The following is a 21,791-nucleotide window of genomic DNA, read 5'->3' as shown; positions in this document are numbered from 1 at the left end:
TGTATTTAAAAACGAAGGTAAGCAGTTCTAATTATGAAGTAAAAGTTTTACCACAAATGTGTAAGATTTGTCGAAATGAATGAAAAATTTCAATAAAATCATTCCATATATGAATTCAAATTAGTTAAATTTTTTCATTCTTTAGTATAGTGGTATATAAATATAGGAAAATGTTAACTAATATTTGGAATGTATTATTCCTAATTTCTACGAAAATCACATCGTTCAAACAAATAAAAATGTCTTTGGCGTTATACGAAGTTCAACTTTCTTCACAATGAGTTCATTTTAACTTAAAGAAGGGGTCACTTTATTCAGGGTGTGGAGCCTTTGGGAGGATGATATTTCCTTCTATTCCGCTTGAAATTTGGCTCGTAATTATTTATAGACTCCTCTATATAAAACGATCAAAAACTAAATAGGCTTATATAGGTATTTAATCTGCCTTCTTTTATCTAACATAAGCTCCATACGGACTAGCCTTTAGTAAAACTTTTTACGCAATCCAATGGGGGAGGGTACATACAAATCGAGCTGGCCGCACATTCGGCCGTTTGTTTTTGGTTTTATTTTCAGGTGGCATGGATTTATTAAATTTTCAATATTTTTAGATATTTTAAAACTAATTTTTTATCCACTCCGCCTGATATTGGGTATATGATATCCTAAGAAATCATAACATAGTGTACATTTCGAACCTAAAATTTGTTCATAGAAGGTCAATATAAAATTCTTTAATCTCTTAATGAAATCTTCTTAAACGATTTCATCATCTAACTATGTGTATTAATAAACCACATGTTTGTAATTACTATTAAAATTTAATGACTTGTTTTAATTATTTATAACTTATACATTTAACATTTCCTCTTTCTCCTCCCACAAAATTTGTACGGAAGATATTTGAATAATCTATGTCAGAAGCAATCAGGTGTCTTACAAAACCACTGGAATTGAAGAAAATGCAAATGAACCTGTAACACTTGTCCCATTTATATACACGATTGTCCATTGTTTTGTTAAATGGATTTTATGATACCCAAGCAGCTACTGGAGACCACTCACTTAATAATGCGATGATATTGTATAATAACGTTGGTAAATTTCCACAATGGGAGTATGGCGTTTGATTTGTGTCATGCATTAGAAAATTATAAAAATTTATTTTATGTTAATATGAAGTGATTTAGAAAAAAAAAAAAACGAATTACGAGGAAGTTTATTTTCTCGATTCGAAATTGGCACTTGATGTAAATGTATGATGATGACCTTCAATTGATGAAATTTACATCTAGTCATAAGACCAAAATATGTCTTACTATCATCCCGGAAAAGATAATGGAAATTACCTCTATATCAATATGTGAAACCCAGTTCAATTATTTTCTACTCATTTTGGATTCTAAAATACGAATCCGTACGTTGTGTCAGTAATGAGTGACCTCTTATATAGAAGATTTACATGAAGTTTCTTCATGAAATTTAAAGTACAAAGATTCTAGAAAATTTCAAAAATTGATATAACCTCTAAAACAAAATATTAACAACAAAATATTAACAAAATAAAGGGATTCAATTTTATGATCTAAAATATCTTGACTTGTGCTTCGAAAGCAAATTTGAATTATTTATATGAAATATAAATCTTTTTCATCCAAAGCTCCAAACATATTGGGAACCTTAGAAAACTCAAAATTTGCCCAATATTAAACTGATCATTGGCATTTTTTAGATTTCCTTTATTCTTTTATTTTCTTAGATAAACTTCCAATTCTCTTATATCATAGTTTTTCCCAAATTTTGCTTTCTCTGTGTAATCCTCTATATTGTTTTTCCTTTTTTTCAATACTATCTACTCTTTGTGAGCATTGCAAATTTTTTCATACCACAGCTTTGTAGTAGAATTCATATCCATGGTCTATTACCACCCTGGGAATTATATATCCCCCCCGTCCTATAGCTTATCACGTGGCCTTAATTCATTAATAATTCTGTTTTTATCTGTGTAATATTCTTATGATTTCTAATGAATTCAATGAGAACGTAACATTATTTTTTTATTAATTTTTCTTCTTCTTTGTTTTAACAAATTTTGAATTTGTAATTCAGTTGTCTTCAGTGTTTTTGAAACATTACAACGATAGGTGGTGAGTGAGGGAGCTTTTAGCAGAAATGTAAGCTGTTGAATTTCTCACGGTTATTCTTGACCATTTCGTTGTAATGCCAAACACCTGAGGAGGGTGATGTGGCTTGGGCCACATGTCGGGTGGGCACCTCCAAAGTGAAGCCTATGCGAGGACTTGATGACAACTCGTACTTATTAGCCGATACAGTAAGAGAGTTACGTAGAGGACTGACATCCATGACGGGGCATGATTTGCGAGATGAACGATTCTTATGGACCATGTTGACAAATTTAGATTGTTTGGTTGCTGGGGTATTGAAAAGTCAGGGTACGCTCTGGATGAGAGTTAGCACGGAGAATTCTAGGTGGTTACCGCAATTGGAGGTTCTCGAACCTTTCTTGGATGACAAATGTTTGGAAAGGCTATAAATAGAAAAAAGAGAAATTCTTCATTAGTTTCTATTTCCCAGGGAAATTAAATTTTCTTCTCTAACTCACCTTATATTAGCATATAACTTAGCTTTGGTGTCGGCCCGGTTATTCATTGACACATAGGATTTGCAATTGATTGGAAATGGAAATTTTGAAAGAAATTTCACTGGGATTGATTGAGAAAAGATGGCTTGAGCTTGTCTCCTGACGTCTGTGTGGTTTTGATAGCAAAACACAACTGATGACCTCCTTTGGTTTGGATCAGCTTTTTATACCCGGTTAGTAGTCATGCATTCTGAGCGTGTTGTCTACCAGCTGTATCAGTTCATCCAAGTGCTTGGGCTTAAGCGTTAGACTCACGGTGATTTTTTTCTTTCTTTATTTTTTGTTCAAAAACTCGTTTAAAGCGAGTGTCTCCGATATTTGCATATTTATTCATTTGATTTTGTTTTCAACTTGATCCAGTCCCATGAAATGCTTCTTACTCATCCTCCATTAAGCCCCCATCACATGCGGTGGGTGCTGCCGGTGTGGGACCAAAGATTTGTAGACACGCTTCAGTCTTTATTGTTTGTTGTAGAATTTCATCGATATTAACATTTTAATTTGTTTGTTTACTATTTTGTTTATATAAATAAAACTATTTCATTGTATTTATTTCTGCAACAATTTAATATTCTCGATTAGATAAGAGAAATTTAATGGGCAATCTCTCCACAATGTAGACATTTTGTATATGAAATTTAGGAAGATAAAATCTACAGGTTTTAAACTAGGACATGCTCCTTTGTAAGGACCCATTAAAACCTGGGTAAGTAGTTGAGGTGTAAAATTCATTGCCAAGACTTTTTGTACCTTACCCCCAGCAATACTGTATGATTGAGAATAATGACTAAGCATAACCGGACGGTTTCGGTTACCATGCATCAGAGTTTCATGACTACTATCACGTAGTCTACACATTTGTGGTTTATTTCTCGCAAGCTACACTGTTTCCCCATATCGTGTCCACGCTAACAATTTAGCTCTCGCTAATGCTGCATAGAAATACCTTCCCCGTAGATTAATTACTTCCAAGATTATTTGGTGTTGAGAGGTTTTGCTGCACTCAAAATTGATATCCCATAATTATAATATTCTGCAAATAATTCAGACTATTAAAGGTTTTCTATTTTCATGGGCACGGAGATCAAGAACGAAATATTGGTCTATGGGGAAAAATGGTGTTAGCACACAGTTTTTTTAGAAATCGTCTAAAATGTATATTAGGTTAGGTATAGTAGCAGCCCGCTATTTTAGGCTAACTTAGGCTATTCAGTATATTGTGATAGCTGAGTATAAGCAGCGTTTCCAATTCACGATTGCCACAGTTGGTAGAATTCTATCAAAAAAATGTGGATTTTTTACTGTTATGTAGATTGGTAGAATTCTTGATGTTTTGGTAGATTTTGAAAAATATTCCCCTCCAACTCAGAGGCACTTCACAAATTTTCTATAGAAATAAAATTTTGACAAAATTTTATAAAGAAATGAAATTTTGAGACATTTTTATATAGAAATAAAGTTTTGAGAAAATTTTCTATAGAAATACAATTTTGAGAAAATTTTCTATAGAAAAAATTTTTGACAAAAATTTTGTATATAAAATAAATTTCTGACAAAAATTTTCTATAAAAAATAAATTTTGAAAAAATTTTATATGGAAATAAAATTTTCTATAGAAATAAAATTTTGAGAAAATTTTCTATAAAATTAAAATGTTGACAATATTTTCTATGGAAATAACATTTTGATAAAATTTTCTATAGAAATAAAATTTTGAGAAAATTTTATATAAAAATAAAATTTTGAGAAAATTGTCTATAGAAATAGAATTTTGACAAAATTTTCTATAGAAATAAAATTTTGACAAAAATTTCTATAGAAATACAATTTTGAGAAAAATTTCTATGGAAATAAAATTTTGACAATATTTCCTATAGAACAAATTTTTGACAAAAATTTTCTATAGAAAATAAATAGAAATGAAATTTTGAGAAAATTTTCTATAGAAATAAAATTTTGACAATATTTTCTTTGGAAATAAAATTTTGAGAAAATTTTCTATAGAAATAAAATTTTGAGAAAATGTTCTATAGAAATAAAACTGTGACAATATAAATACAATTTTGATAAAATTTTCTATATAAATAAAATTTAGAGAAAATTTTCTATAGAAATAAAATTTTGACAATATTTTCTATAGAAATAAAAATTTTGACAAAATTTTCTATAGAAATACAATTTTGAGAAAATTTTCTATGGAAATAAAATTTTGACAATATTTCCTATAGAAGAAATTTTTGAAAAAATTTTCTATAGAAAATAAACAGAAATAAAATTTTGAGAAAATTTTCTATAGAAATAAAATTTTGACAATATTTTCTATGGAAATAAAATTTTGAGAAAATTTTCTACAGAAATAAAAACTTTGACAAAATTTTTTTATAGAAATAAAAATTTTGACAAAATTTTTTATAGAAATAAAAATTTTGACAAAATTTTCTATAGAAATAAAAATTTTGACAATATTTTCTATGGAAATAAAATTTTGACAATATTTCCTATAGAAAAAATATTTGACAAACATTTTCTATAGAAAATAAATAGAAATAACATTTTGAGAAAATTTTCTATAGAAATAAAATTTGGAGAAACTTTTCTATAGAAATAAAATTTTGACAATATTTTGTATGGAAATAAAATTTTGAGAACATTTTCTATAGAAATAAAAACTTTGACAAAGTTTTTTATAGAAATAAAAATTTTGACAAAATTTTCTATAGAAATACAATTTTTAGAAAATTTTCTATGGAAATAAAATTTTGACAATATTTTCTATGGAAATAGAATTTTGAGAAAATTTTCTATAGAAATAAAAACTTTGCCAAAGTTTTTTATAGAAATAAAAAGTTTGACAAAATTTTCTATAGAAATACAGTTTTGTCAATAGTTTCTATAGAAAACATTTTTGAGAAAATTTTCTATAGAAATAAAATTTTGAGACAATTTTCTATAGAAATAAGCTTTTGACAAATTTTTCTATAGAAATAAAATTTTCACAAAATTTTCTGTAGAAATAAAATGTTGACAATATTTTCTATAGAAAAAATTACTGACAATATTTTCTATAGAAAAAATTATTGACAAAATTTTCTATAGAAATAATATTGTGACAAAATTTTATATGGAGATAAAATTTTAACAATATTATCTATGGAAGTAAAATTTTGAGAAAATTTTCTAGAGAAATAAAATTTTGACAATATTTTCTATGCGAAATTTTTTTTGGTATATTTTTTTTTTCCAAAATTTTCGTTAAATTTTGGAAGAATATTTTTGGTCGAGTGGCAACTGTGTTGACATTACGGCTTCTCGTACACAGAAAAAAATATCACGAAAAATTTTCCAATTACAAATTTAAAAATATTAAATTAGAAATTTAATTGGTTCAACAAATTTTTTAATTGAAACAATGAAACAAAAATCAATCACAAAAATTAGTTTTAGCAATTAAGTTTTCAATTGGATCAGTAAATTTTAAATGATATTATCATTTGGTGATTGATATTATCATTTCTGTGATTGAAGACATTTCAATTAGAAATTAATTGGATCAACTAATTTCATGATTGAAGATAAAAAATATTTTTTTTTGTGTGTGGGATATGACATTTATCTGAGTATGGCAATGCGAGATCGAAGATTTTTGTTACTTTATCATCCATGGTAGCCGTTTTCGTGGCACCTATAACAAGCGCATGAAAAACAGACGTGTGACCACGTTGAAAATTGTACAATGACAAATATCCAGTGAAGGAGAAGAGTCAACGTACGCAGCATTCAAATATGCTTTTGACTTCAGTGAGTGGTTTGTTGTCTGTTTTCATTCCGTAGTCATTCCCGTGAAAACAAGACTATCAATCCGATTTGAAATTTGAAATTTTTGAAATTTTGACCAATACCTTTAACGAAAATCTACACTGAAAATAATATTGTCGTGAGGCCAAAAATTACATGTCCTTAAAATACAAATGCGAATTTTGCTTAGCATAGAAGACGCATTTGTCTGATATAAGGGTGTTTTCCTTGTCCAAAAGTCTACGAAATTTTCAATGAAAGCGTTTTGTCCTTATAATTAAGTGATTCGACTTACAATCTTTCATGGAAAGAAACATTTTCTGTACTAAGGTCAACTTGGATAATTCTGAAAAATTCTTTAAAATCAATGAATTCGTCTTTAAATTCGTTGAATGAATACTAATTCTGATTATATCCCGGTTAAAATGGTCGGATTGGTACTTAAATCTGGCCATTGTTTTAACCGGGATTGGAAACAGAATGAAAAAGTCCAAAATTTTTGTAATTAAAAAAAAAAAAAACATGTTCTGGCATGGCAAACGATCACTTGGAAGTATTATAAAGAAATGTCTTCTATCAAATTTAAGAAAGGCTCAATGTCGACTTTTAAATTCGTATAATTCAACTAATTATTTGTTTAAAATAAACTTTAATAGGTTGATGTACTTTTCATGCTATAAAAAAATCGACTTATCGAATTCTGATCCTGAAAAGCCCGAGTCACGAACTACTGAATGAGTAAAATAATTCGACAAGTCGAAAGGAGCCTCCCAAAATTTCAGAGATTTCATCAGTTTTTTTTTATTTGAAATTTGTCAACTTTCAAATATTCATATCATTTAATTTCCGAATAAATCCAGATTGGTGTTATTTATTTGATTTTGTTATTTGGTAAATTTTTATCGTTGTTTCCAAGAGCTTTGTGACTGTGGATACCCTCATTCACAGTAGCAAAATATTTGTGTTGTTTTTCGTTGTTCGAAATTTGCATATGCTTCGCCATGATAACTGACGCACTTTTGCTAGGTCTTCATATTGACGTCAAATGTGTTTACTCTTTTTTTCGAGGGGTTTTACATAAAAAAAACTTTGCCAGCCAAATTGGGACTATTTGGCGTCATTTGCAGATGGACGTCATTTGCTTGTCTTGCATTGACGTTATGTAGTGCATTTGATTGTTATAAACATAGTGGCTGCTGGAAGAAACTGGAATTAAATTCAAATTCATACTGAAGAATACTAAAATATTTGTCTAATTGATTTAATAAATTTCTAAGAAACCGAGTGAGAGTATTTTCTATGAGATATGTGAGTCCAGATACAATAAAACTACAATGATATATGCATATATCTTTGAATTTGACAAAATATTCTGAAATCGCTCAAAATATAATCAGGATCAACATGGGCTATTTCTATCACATCGATTTGGTGCCATACAATTTTTCCAAAAAAAAAAAAAAAAATTTTTGCCTGTCTCTCCACATAGAAAGGAGTACATTTTGACACATCTCTTAAGGGATCCGCCTTGCATACACAAGGTCGTGGGTTCGATTCCTGCTTCAACCGAACACCAAAAAGTTTTTCAGCGGTTGATTATTCCAACTCAGTAATGCTGGTGACATTTCTGAGGGTTGCAAAGCTTCTCTAAGTGGTTTCACTGCAATGTGGAACGCCAATCAAAATGTGGAAGTACAATCAAAATGATTTAAAATTTTCCAAATATTAATTGTCCCAATTAAAATGTTAATTAAATAAAAAAATATTTCCAATTAAAAATATAATTGAAAATTTTGTTTAGACAAAAAATTCAGATATAATTATAATCGGCAAATTCCAAAAAAAAGTATAACATCTTATAAAATTACAAAAAAGATTAGTTAAAAGTAAATAATTGCAAATAAATAAATAATAGTACATTAAATAATTGATAGCTTCAATAAAAAAAGTATGTTTTGTGACCAAAATTGATTGAAAGCACCGAAGAAATCAATTAAATTTTTAATCAGGTAATTTTTTTTATTTCTAATTAATTCTGTGATTGATACTACTATTTTTGTAATTGAAGCAATCTAAATTAAAAAAAAAAAACGTATTGGATCAATTAATTTCGTAATTAAAAATAAGATTCTTTGTGTCTTAAAATAAATCATTGTCAATGTCAATAATTTTTATTTCAATGCCTTTGTTTTGATATGCAATATAAGTCAATCACCTCTCGGAATTACCATAGTCATCTGCCCATATGAACTTCAATCATAGACAACGTAATTGATTGTACGATTTGTTTACAATTGCGTCTTTCACATTTGTAAATAGGCTTTCCTATTCCAAGTTGTAACCGACTAAGATATTAATACTTATATCTCATTATAATGCAAACGGCACAATAACTACATTCCCATAGATGCTTAGGAACTTGTTAAAAAGATTACTTTGTAAATCTTTTCTAGTATTAATGATGTCGTTTTTCCTCTTTGCTATAGGAAAATGCGCTTATTGCGACGTGTAAGAAATTATTCGTGAAAATTTTGAATATTACAAAGTAAAGGAAAACAAATTGAATATCTATGAAAAACTAGAATCTAATTGATTATAGATTCAATTCAAACAATTCATTCTATATTAACTGCTTATAAAAATAGAAAAAAAATAATACAGAATTTATTAATATATGAGTGAACCAGCAGCACTAACTGGAAAGCCATACCAAAAAATGTTGTACATTTAATGTTGAGAGTCATTAAAATAAAACTTTAATACATTTTCCCAATCATTCGAATGTTTTGAGCAACCAAGTCGGGCCGCTGTTATAGTAATCATATGTGTCTCTTTTACCTGTTGTCCCTGGTTGATTGTGATGAAAAGTACAAGTTTCATTGCATCAGCCAATTCGCCAACTCTCGCTATTTATTTTTACAGAAATAAAATACAAATTTCAGGTTGTTGGCGGTCAATGTTGTCCCCCCACATCCAAAAGTCTTGGTGGTGCGGGACCAGAACATGAATAAATGCGTAATTGGCAGATTTCCCAATAACAATCTATTGTTCATTAATTTCTGAATTTGCATCCAAAAATCTTCAAATTGCCCACAAATACACCTCTCATATTTCTAAATAATTGGTGTAAATTTTAATGATTTGGGAAACAAGTTTGGGAATCCTAACCGATACCTATAAAATAGATAGACGTCAATCCATTTACAATCTTCTCCCTTGATACAAATAAGTTAACCGATGTCAATAACCTTTAGAATTAAATGTAATTGACTGTAGTATTGCAATACTGGTTCCATGCATTCATTGCATTTAAAATTGTCCAGAGAATTGACGTCAGAGTCTTTATCATCTGGATCGGATCACACTTTGAAAAATCCCTACGATATCAAAATTTTGATTTAAAAGTCCAATTTTAATCCTTTCAAAATTTTCATCCCTCATTCTCATTTCTTTGTGACAAAAGCAGAAGAAATTTCTCTTGAAGATCCTATGCCAGTTTGTCTACACTTATTTCTTTGTGAGAGTAACTGAAAAATTTTCTCTTGAGGATATGCTAGTCAGTGACTGACTGAATTATCCAATGGTTGTCTGCGATATACAAATGCTGTATCAACTTGTCGTAGATTCCAGAAAAATATAGGGATGGTCATTCGGGACAAAAAATATGTTCGTACGAGAAGCTTATCCTCTTTTGTTCTTTAGACGCTGAAGAGACTAATGGACATCCCTCTTAAAAGAGGAGTTGAATAAAGTTGGTTCTTTTTACCCTTAGTGCAGCACTATTGACACATCACCGACGGTGCTTACTCGACGAAAATCCAGTATTGGATTATGTAGACATTGAAGAAATGAATTCGATTTCATGGACAAATGCAATGTCAATGCGAATAAATTAATGGATACTGGGGCTAACAGGCGAACTCATAAAGAGGAGTCATTCTAGTGCATGTTCAAATTTCTCAAGGAGATGTTCTATATACAGATGATGTCATATGCAAATGCATGGGAATTGAATGAAAGACAGAACTAGCTACTTGTTGCAAGGGGTATCAGATACCCACTGTTAAGTACATCTCTTTAAGAGACATTGGACAGAATGCGGAATTTTATAGATAGAGTTTATTCAGATTTGTGTAGTAGCAAACCAACAATAAAACATAACATTGAGAGATTTTGTTATATGAAAAAATGATGTACAGTGGTGGTGGAAATGGTTCAGTTTGGGAGTGATGATGAATCATTTCACCCCCATCTGATCTATAGTGAAGGCTATAGATATTTTCCATAGCCATCGATGGAATATGTATAGTTAGGCTTGTGTAGATTGGCATCAAACTTTCCTCAATCGCTAGTTTTCGAACCACAATGGTATAGAGTTCGAAACAAACACACTGTTTATCCATTAGAAGATGAAGAAATTTACTGGCAAAATTGAATTTTTTGCCACTTAAGCAATTTGCGATTTCGTTTTCAATATATGAACAATAACAATTCTACCCAATAAGCTCATATAAAATTTTATAATACATGCAGTAACATAGCATGTATGTATAGGCATAACATAACAATAAAAACACTATTTATTTTTGTTTATTATATTTGTATTAGATTATTAATAAAAGAACATATCATCTGCCTTATTTTTTTAATTTTCATTTCTTTAATTTTCTCAGTGTAAACCTTTCTAATTTAAATTTGTACTAACCTTGAGACAAGTAGGCAATATTTTTTCTTCTATTATACTGTCTGGAATAAATAACTGCACAACCTGTCTAGATGTCTGGAGTGGGTCTATTTTAAATAAAATTAAATAAATTAACCAAAACGTTGGGATTTAACGGTAACATATATTTAATTGTCATCAAATATATACGAGTATACATTTTAATTCTTAGTAACAAAGTTTTTCCTTAGGTGGGATACTATTGTGAGGCCGATAGGATAAGTAAATTAATTTATGTTGATATATTATTACGTAAAGAAATTAATAAATAATTAAAAAATAACAAACAAATACAAGGTATGGAGTTATCGGAGAGCTGTCATATAGGAAAAGAATTACTTAAGTGAAAGTGCATAACAATTATGCAGAATTTTGAATACACTAAAACATTGTTCCCACAATATTAATATATGCACATATCATATTAAATACCCCCATATTTTATGAAACTCTGGAAAAATCTGCTCTTTATAGATCACTTCAGTTTCGGACGTTAGATTCCATATATATAATATACCTATTGCGCAGGTGTGTGGGAGGATACCAACGATAGCGGGGATGAGTGGAATAATGATGGAATCCCTGAAGAGTATGAGAAGTGGACTGTATCTTTTGTATAGGCCAATTTATTATTTCTCAAATTAATGAGAAATAATAAATTAAAATCCAAACGAAATCCACCCGGAAAGTGATGTAAGAAATAAAAAGATGAACAACAAATGAGTTTCAATTTACAACAACACATTTATTGAAGATAAAAAAGGAAGGGAAACAGAAATGAGAAGAGAGGCTCACCTTTATGATGCGGTAGGAAAAATAGCAGTGAACGACAGAAAATAAACTTAAAATCAGCTAACTTAATGTACAAAATTTTAATATGCGATAATTCACAATAGATTTTAATTCAGCAATTTGACAATTCAAAATATTAATTTAATTATGATTTTAAGGAAATTCATTAACAATAATTCAGTTTATAATTCAAAGTTCAAATATTCGAAATAGTTGACAAACGTGAAGTTTGTCCACCGATTTCAGGTCGATTTGATGAATAGTCCTCCCATAAATTATTGATCGAAAAGATCGGTTCTTAAGTATGTCTTTGAAATGGTTTTATTTGCCAGATTCTGGATATATATGAGAACCGTCTTTGTATGGGCTATGGATCACCTAACATTTCCTGCCCAAAACTTCAGGAAATGTAAAAAAAGAAATCGCTTTTCGTGGTGTTTTTCCATGGGGTCTATATGGGTGTCTCATGGGGGTAATATGTAACTTCGAATATTTTGCCTATCCATAAGATAGCACGCAGAGAATCACCTTGTACCTAATTTATGTAAGATCGTTCAATAACCTCATCACAGAGTAGTTCAAAGTATGCAAATTAATTAGGCTTTTAAATTGCATTTGCATTCTCAGACAATATTTTATTCAAATGAAAAACAATAGGTTTACGAGAAAATCTGCACGAGCTATTATATGGAAGTCATTAACCCATTACTTACTTGTTTTACCTTAGATTAATAAACTTTTTTTGATAGAGTCAGTGTTTTGCTCTTTAGAGACCATTTCACTCTTAGATATTAGAGTGATGAATGATACTCCCTTAATATTAGCTGTGGCACTATATACAAATATAAATATTTAATTTTTATACCCTCCACCATAGGATGGGGGTATATTAACTTTGTCATTCCGTTTGTAACACATCGAATTATTGCTCTAAGACCCCACAAAGTATATATATTCTGCGTGGTGGTGAAATTCTGAGTCTATCTGAGCATGTCCGTCCTTCCGTCCGTCTGTTGAAATCACGCTAACTTCCGAACGAAACAAGCTATCGACTTGAAACTTGGCACAAGTAGTTGTTATTGATGTAGGTCGGATGGTATTGCAAATGGGCTATATCGATCCACTTTTACGTAAAAATTTGGCTTGCCGATCCTCTAAGAGAAGCAAATTTCATCCTATCCGGCTGCAATTCTGTATATGGTGTTAGTATATGGTCTCTAACAACCATGCAAAAATTGGTCCACATCGGTTCATAATTATATATAGCCCCCTTATAAACCGATTTGGTTTGCAGGGCCTCTAAGAAAAGCAAACTTCATCCTATTCGGCTGAAATTTGGTACATGGTGTTGGTATATGGTCTCTAACAACTGTGCAAAAATTGGTTCACATCGGTCAATAATTATATATAGCCCCCTTATAAACCGATTTCCCGATTTGGTTTGCAGGGCCTCTAAGAAAAGCAAACTTCATCCTATCCGGCTGAAATTTGGTACATGGAATTTGGTACCGATGTGGACCAATTTTTGCATGGTCATTAGATACCATATAATGACCATGCAAAAATTGGTCCACATCGGTCTATAATTATATATAGCCCCCATATAAACCGATCACCAGATTTGACCTCCGGAGCCTCTTGGAAAACCAAAATGCATCTGATTCAGTTGAAATTTGATACGTGGTGTAAATATATGGCCTCAAACACCAATACAAAAATTGGTCGAAATCGGTCCATAATTATATATAGCCCCCATATAAACCGATCCCCAGATTTGACATTTTGAGTCCCTTGGAAGAGCAAAATTCATTCGATTCGGTTGAAATTTGGTACGTGATGTTAGTATATGGTATCCAACAACCATTCAGGAATTGGTTCATATCAGTCCATAATTATATATAGCCCCCATATAAACCGATCCTCAGATTTGACCTCTGGTGCCTTTTGGAGAAGCAAAATTCATCCGATCTGGTTGAATTTTAGTACGTGGTGGTAGTATATGATATTTAACAACCATGCCAAAAGTCCATATCAGTCCATAATCATATATAGCTCCCATATAAACCGATCCCGAGATTTGGTTTTGGAGCCACTTGGAGGAGCAAATTTCATCCGAGTCAGTTTAAATTTAGTACATTGTGCTAGTATATGGCCGTTAACAACCATGCCTAACTAGGTCCATACCGGTCTATAGTTATATATAGCCCTCAGATAAATCGATCCCCAATCACACAAAAATTGGTCCATATCAAGTGCATAATTCTATATAGCGACCCCCGTATTTCAATTCTGGCTCTCTACGTACCGTGCAAAAAGTTCATATCAATTCGTAATTATTTGTAGACTTAACTATACATAACTTGTTTGTCTAATATATACCACGTATGGACTAACTCACAATTTAGAAAATGATGTTGAGAAGTTTTAAGATACCACAATCCAAGTAATTCGATTGTGAATGACAGTCTTTCGTACAAGTTTCTACGCAATCCATGGTGGAGGGTACATAAAATTCGGCCTGGCCGAACTTACGGCCGTATAAACAATTCCTATCTCGAGGTAGAAATATCCGATTATATCGTTGTTGGTACTTGAATGCGAACGTGTATAATTGATGACGAACAAACGTGTATATTGGATCTGCGATAAGTTAAGTGGTGCAAAATATAACGATGAAAATAGGACAAATTTTCAAAAAAATATGCCTTACAAAGACTCTTTGACGCCAGAAAAGTATAAACCATTGAAATCGTACAAATATGAGCCACTCACCTACACAAAAATGCGTTCTTGTGTGGTCGAGTGGCATTTTTGTGTGGGTCAGTGGCTCATATTTGTATGATTTGGCATCAGATTTATTCACTCAATTGCTTATAACTTTGTCATTTTTCTGTCAATTTTCTTCTAGTTGGTCTTACTTCCTACGTTAAAGTATCATTTTTACGAACATGAATGGTTTATACTTTTCAGGTGGCAAAGAATCTTTGTAAGGCATATATTTTTTTTTTTTTTTTGAAAATTTGTCTTATTTTCCTGTTTTATGATAAGGCCAAAAAATTGATATGCTTAAGTCTAAATATTATTTAATTTGAATATTAGAATGAGTATTCGGAGTAAAGAGAATAGACATTCGGAACCAAGAGAATAGACATTTGAAAAAAAAACAGCACGTGTTTTCGTCTTGAGAGCAGCATTTTATGTATGTGGCCACACATATGTATGTGTTTTATGTATGTGTTTTGTTTATTATTTTGGCATTATGGGCACATTTTTTTTTTTTGGTTCGTTAAAAGAAATCGGAACGTACGACGAGTAAGTCAAAATATTCAGGCAAAGGAAATTTAAAAAATGTGGAAAATATACAAAAGTTACAAAGGCATCTTCATAAAAATAACGAAAGGGCACTATACTCTTTTTGGAGTTGGGACAGTAAAATGAAAAAAGGAGCAAATAGTGAAAAATTAAACAGTAAAATGTATAAAAACAAAGTTTAGTTTCTCTTTATTAATAAGTAGTCCACTGTTCACGCCTAAATAAATTTATGTTTATATTATAAAATTATTTATGTATGTTTATACTCGAATCCACGTTCTTCTTTTGTTAGAGTTTTTGAATTCCTTCCAAATTTTAAAGTTTTGTACCAAAAACAGTTTTTTTACAAAATTGTTATTTTTGCATTAAAAAAATAATATTTTATCCAAAAATCAGTCAATTTCGTTTATATCAAGCACTGTTCTTTTCTGACTACAAATCTTTAATAACCCACATTCCGAAGTTTCATTATAAAAATTTAATATAGTATAAATATAAATGTGTAAATTAAAAAAAATTGGTGTTCGGTCGCAGCAGGGATTGAACCCACGACCCTTTGCATGCAAGGCAGACATGCTAACCACTGCTCCACGTGGCCAACAAATGTATGTTTCTGTTAAATAATGTTATGTTTGCATGGGCTCGTGGGCGCTGCAAATTATGCTATATAAATGTAACTTATAACGATAATTGTCTACTGGTGACTATAACAGCTACGGAGCCCAGTGGAAAGTGTGTTGGCTTACAAACTGTATGGTCCTCGATTCGATTCTCCGTCCAGGCGAAAGGTAAAATTTATAAAATTTAATAATTTCTTCAACATTATTTGTATTACAGAAAAGGTGCCAAGAACTAAAATATTTCGTGGAAGTGAAAATTACGAGTATCTTAGGCAATGAGCACAATCTTCTTTGGGGAAAATTCTTCCAAGCATATAATATTTTTGGGTTCAAAATGCTTCCAAAATATGTTTGGAACATGTGTTAAACAAGAAAATCTGCACGAGCTGTTACATGGATGTCATTGACCCATTACTTGACTTAGTGATTACCTTACTCCTAAGTGCTGAGTATGTATTATTGAAAAGTTTATTCCGGCTTTTAGTTTGTTTTGATAATATCAGTGTTTTGGACATAAGATACCATAAATATAGTGTCCCAAATTTCAGGTTAATTCGATGTATGATCCTAACAAAAAGTTAAATCTTAATTGGATTTATACCAAGGTTATATATTTTGCCTATCCATAAGATATCACACAGAGAATCACCTTGTACTTGATTTATATAAGATCGGTCAATACCCTCATCCGAGTATACAAATTAATTAGGTTTTTAAATTGCATTTGCAAACTCAGACAATATTTTATTCAAATGGAAATCAAAATCTACATGCGCTATTACATGGATGTCATTGACCCATTACATACTTGCCTTAGTGATTACCTTTTTTCTTCAAAGTACTTACTATCCATTATTGAAAAGTTTCTACCGGCTTCTATTTTGTTTATTTGTTTGTTTTACCAGTGTCAGGGACAAAACCGGTACCAAAACATTTTATTCAAACTACAATTGATGACATTTTTGTGGATCATCGTTTGCGTTTTGTGTTAACCCCTTGCCAGAGAGTACGTGAGCCGGATCAGGTTTTATTATCGCCTTCTGTCTACGCTAAGTCAACAAACATTGTTTGGGCTAAGCCGCTAAAACGCGAGGGTAGCCGTTAGACCAGTTAATACAAACACAATTTAAACTGTATTGAGATAAGTTTGCCGGCACAAGAGTGTGCTTAACAAAGTTTATCTTAATATAGGGTTCTATTTAGGTATGCCCTATGGGAATTATGGAGGATAAATAAGAGTTTCCTTTTTTCCATGTTCCGCTTAAGATCTTAATTAGCCCAATTCTCAATAACAACTCCCTGGGAATTTTTTCCCCTATTCCCGGTTCCCCTATTCTAAACAAAATCTCCCTGGGGAATTTTTCTTTATTCCCTTTTCCCTTATTATAAACCAACTCCGAAAATGGGAAATTTTTCCCTTGTGGAAAAATTGGTATTACAAATGACAATAAAAAGGGAAAAACGATGATATTTTTTGGGAATAATTCCCTCAAAAAAATCAAGGGAGTTGTAAGCAAAATGCATAATTTTTCTGTAATTTCCGGTCAAAAACCTTAAATTAAAATTGATGATGGGATGCATCCAACTACCGAATGCTCATCTCATGGTCACAGATCTGTACATATTTTATATAGAAAATAAAGGTTTTAGATTTAAACTCTAATATCCCTTCCTGTTTTAATGTAGGTGCTTGTTTCTTAAAGGAGCAATAATGCGAACATATGTCCCGCGTGGCGTAAAAAGCTGAAGAAGTTTTCTTCTTTCGTTTTGATGAAATATATCCAATTCGGGCATAGGTGTTCTTTAAATATATTTATGACTTCTTTATGAACCTTGTTCAGGCTACTCTGGGCCACGGATATGTCTCGATATTTTCCTACGCCTTTTTGGGTAGCCACCTTCGACAAAGAAGCGTAGTACCTACTCTTACTAGTGGAGATAATCCAAAAGACTTGCGTTGAGGTGGAATGTGGGCTGCTAATACATCCAACAGGTATTTGAAGGCTGGATTATTTACCCTATAATATTGTATCACAATGAACTGAATGGTCTAAGTGAGTCCGAATCAAATCGGGCTGCCACTTTAACCCTATAAATCCCATGAACTAAGTAACAAACTCTTCATGTACAAGTATGTAGTTACAACGTTTCAGGTAACTCAAGTGGGTTAATGGCATCGCGTAGCTTTCTTCTTTCTATCCTTTAGACCTTGTTACGTTGATACGCCTCCCCTCAGCTACTACCATAAACACGGCACTAAACATTTTTGACGTTTTTCGCGTTTAACTCAACTTTTACATCAATTTAATACAATTTCAATTCAAAATTTTAATATTAAAAATTTATTAAAATAAAACAGTTGAAGTAAAACAACTGACTTCGAATACTCTGAATTATTTGTCCCATGTTATTCCCTTCCCCTACTGTTTAGAATAGGAGGATTTTATTCCCGGGGAAAATGAATTCCCAGGGAACACATTCCCTAGGGATTCAGAATTGGGCTAAATACATGCAATAGGTTGGATGCTAACCTACCAAAGCTAGCGTTTAGTCTGGCGTTGTGCAAAATCAAACATGTAGATCAAGATGGTGATCGCCTTTAAGATCAAGTCTTGTCCGAAAGATCAGGAATACAACCTTCCTACAAGTAATGAGCTGCTTTATTGGTATATATTTGGTGTCAGGGAAAAATAAAAATATACTCAAAAGTGTTATAAGACTATGCAGTTTCTAATTTCAAACAGGACAATTAACAAAATAACCCTCATTTGTGAACTTACTCACCATAGAATACGTTTAGTGGGTTAGTGAAGGAATCGCTCAATATGCTGATCTCATAGAATAAAACACATTTAAAATTCATATCATATCATAATGTGTAGTTTATAGTACATGTATTGACAAGGTGTTATGATCTCCAATGACAATGCCATTGATTTTATTTTAAAAGTAGACGACAATTTCAGTTACATCAGGTTTATTTGATTTTTTTTTGGTATTATCGAGGCGAAGATTATGAAAATTTTGCAATACTATGGGTATTTGCTGGAACACGTACAGTTTTCATTTATTCGCAACAACTCAAGAGAAGACAGTTATACAAAAACTTGCCTAAATGCTTAGCTCATTTGAATTGTCTAGATATGCGTTAAATATTCTGTAAATTTAAAACTTACGAGGACAGTTCGGAAACTTCTTAGCCTAGCACAAAAAGCGCGGTATAAACAGAATAAAGTTAAGTGTTTTGAAAACTTCCATCTCTGTTATGAACACATGTAAAATTTTGTTTCGATCTGGCAACTCCTTCATATAGAAATAGGTGTTCAAAAAAAGACGCATCCGCAATTTTTTTACAATGGAAAAATTTGAAATGCGTGCTGTCATTAAATATTTACATAAAAAAGGTTTATCGGGACAAGAAATTCATAATGAACTGGTGAATGTGTTAGGTGAAAGTGATCCTTCATATGCAACAGTAAAAAATTGGGTTGTTGAATTTAAACGTGGTCGTACACTACGTGGACGTCCAAAAACAGCAACAACAATAAAAGTGCGTGAAATGGATTTTAAGGGTCGTTTCATAAATGTTGATGAGACATGGATCCACCACTATATTATACTCCAGAGACAAAAGAACAATCCAAACAATGGACTGAAGCTGGAGGAAGTGCCCCAAACAAGGCAACGGTGTTTTGGGACTTCAAAAGTATTTTATTGATTGACTATCTGCAAAAGGGTAAAACAATAAATTCAGAGTACTATTGCAACCTTTTGGATCAATTCAATGTACAAATTCGTAAAAAACGTCCTGGCTTACACCACAAAAAAATAATTTTTCGTCAAGACAACGCACCAGCGCACAAGAGTGTTTTAACAATGGCTAAAATCAACGAATTAAAGTACGAGTTGCTTGACCACCCCTCTTATTCTCCTGATTTAGCTTCCAGTGACTTTTACTTGTTCCCAAATCTAAAAAAATTCCTTGCTGGCAAGCGTTTTACCTCAAATGAAGATGCAATTACAGTTGTAAACCACTATTAGAATGACCTTGAGGTAAACTATTTTAATCAAGGGATAGAATTGCTAGAAAAGCGTTGGACTAAGTGTATTAAAGTTTCACGAGATTATATTGAAAAATAAAAATATTTTAAAAAACTAACTATTCTCTTTCATTGATAGACTAAGAAGTTTCCGAACTGCCCTCGTATTATAGAGGACCAATCCTGGCCTGCCAATATATCTGAGTGTATAATACTTTTTAAAAGTTAATAACTTAAAATATAAAATTTATTTATTACACCTAAAACTCCCCCAGCTAAATGCCCACAAATGTGAAAATCCCTAAATTTGGGGAAAACCCCCAATCTGTCAACATTGGCTTGAACAAACATAGAATTCACAGCCGATGCTGAAAAAAGACTTTTTTTCACGATAAATAATTTTCTTTAAAGTCAAATAAAAAGAATTGAAGACTATCGTTGAATCGGATATCTTAAATTTGAGTTTGTTTGGAATAACAGAAAATACTTTATAATAAAGGGGAATTTCGTTTGTCTAAAATTTCGTTTCTGAGGAAAGTATTTTTTCTTTGGGTGTAATTACTTCGGTTTCTAGCATTCTTCGCGGTATTTGCCTCATTCATGTGCTTATCTTGAAGAACCAAATCACAAAATACCGCCACAAATTCACAGTTAATTGAAGGCGCAACGAAATAAGACCCCATGAAATAAATTCCCAAAATCACAAATGAAACAAGCTCCCAAATTTGGGATATATTTTAAGTAACAACCAATAATAGTTGTGTTAAGAAATTTATGAAATTATTCACCAAAAAATCAAATAAATCCCCAAAACTTTAAATGAAAAATATTCTCAATGTTTTGGGGTCTTATTTCGTTAAAATAGAAAAAAACGGCGAGATAGAATTATTTGAGTTCATTAATTCTTTATAACGGTTTATCGAAGAATATGTAGTGACACTTGGATTGAACTAATGCAAGTGGACTAATAATAGCCTTTTGATATGTCATTATTAGAAAGACTGAATAATACTTTGTCAATAATAAAAGTACAAGATTTGAAAATATAATTGCGCCCCAAAGTAAAAATTAGGGAATTTCACAATAACAAACAACTTCCCAAAGTAAAAATTAAAAAAAAATAATACAAAAATATAAAAAATAGGTTAATGTTCTCTGTAGACCAAATTCGGGACATATTTCATTTATATTTTAGGCCTTTTATTTCATGAAGACTTATTTCATAAAACCTTAGTTGAAATTTCATTTTATATATCGAAAATATTATGCATCATAATTCCTGAATAATTTTTCCTTGACGGCAATCCCTATTCCCAAAACATTGTTAAAATGTAACAAACAAATAAAGCCAACAATATACAAACAAACTGGCGGCAAAATCCCACAGTTATACTCGTACTCATACTTTGTACTCACGATCGTTCGTTCATATGCAAAATTCTCGCAAGAATGTTGTAGCCGATTCGATTGTCAGATAGCTGTTCTATAGACAAACGAAGTATCGGCTCTTATACTACCAAAATGCAGGTGCTGTTGGCTCCGAGTGCATTGCGAATTTCATTAGAAGCCCAGAGTATTAACTTCAGAAAAGTGACTATTTAAACCACTCGTCGGCTGACAGAGAGCATTAGTTGTGGTTCCAAATTCTCCAACGAAAGTTGCAAATAAAGCTTACTTGGTTTGCTTTGCGCTTTAGCATCATCAACCTCAGACAATAAAAATCAGACAAAGGATTATACAAAGGAAGCCGCCCAGTTTTCGTAGTACAATCAACCGCAACCTTGTGTGAAAATAGCTTTTGGTATTTTCATTACATGTCCAACACGCAACAGATTGGTGTCAATGTT

At 31.4% G+C, this 21,791-nt stretch overlaps 2 protein-coding genes across 2 annotated transcripts; both read right to left on the bottom strand.

Moving 5' to 3' along the window:
- Positions 1-1,989: 1,989 nt before the first annotated feature.
- LOC142227339 (uncharacterized) lies at positions 1,990-2,406 on the bottom strand. Its single transcript, XM_075297812.1, has one exon. It carries the CDS (start codon positions 2,404-2,406, stop codon positions 2,164-2,166), a length of 243 nt encoding a protein of 80 aa, XP_075153927.1. The 3' UTR covers positions 1,990-2,163.
- LOC142227340 (uncharacterized) lies at positions 2,406-2,805 on the bottom strand. Its single transcript, XM_075297813.1, has 2 exons — positions 2,624-2,805; positions 2,406-2,548 (listed from the first exon to the last, which is right to left on the bottom strand). Exons 1-2 carry the CDS (start codon positions 2,668-2,670, stop codon positions 2,449-2,451), a joined length of 147 nt encoding a protein of 48 aa, XP_075153928.1. The 5' UTR covers positions 2,671-2,805; the 3' UTR covers positions 2,406-2,448.
- Positions 2,806-21,791: the final 18,986 nt, after the last annotated feature.

This window comes from Haematobia irritans, chromosome 2 (genome assembly GCF_050003625.1).
Source record: "Haematobia irritans isolate KBUSLIRL chromosome 2, ASM5000362v1, whole genome shotgun sequence".
NCBI classification, from domain to species: Eukaryota; Metazoa; Arthropoda; class Insecta; order Diptera; family Muscidae; genus Haematobia; species Haematobia irritans.
This window is presented reverse-complemented; position numbering and strand designations above follow the sequence as displayed.

Bases quoted from the DNA above. Each gene is read 5' to 3' on its own strand.
- LOC142227339 (XM_075297812.1), bottom strand. From the start codon at position 2,406: ATGGTCCATAAGAATCGTTCATCTCGCAAATCATGCCCCGTCATGGAT.
- LOC142227340 (XM_075297813.1), bottom strand. From the start codon at position 2,670: ATGAATAACCGGGCCGACACCAAAGCTAAGTTATATGCTAATATAAG. The intron at 2,549-2,623 runs GTGAGTTAGAGA...TTCTATTTATAG, and splicing joins AAGTTATATGCTAATATAAG to CCTTTCCAAACATTTGTCAT.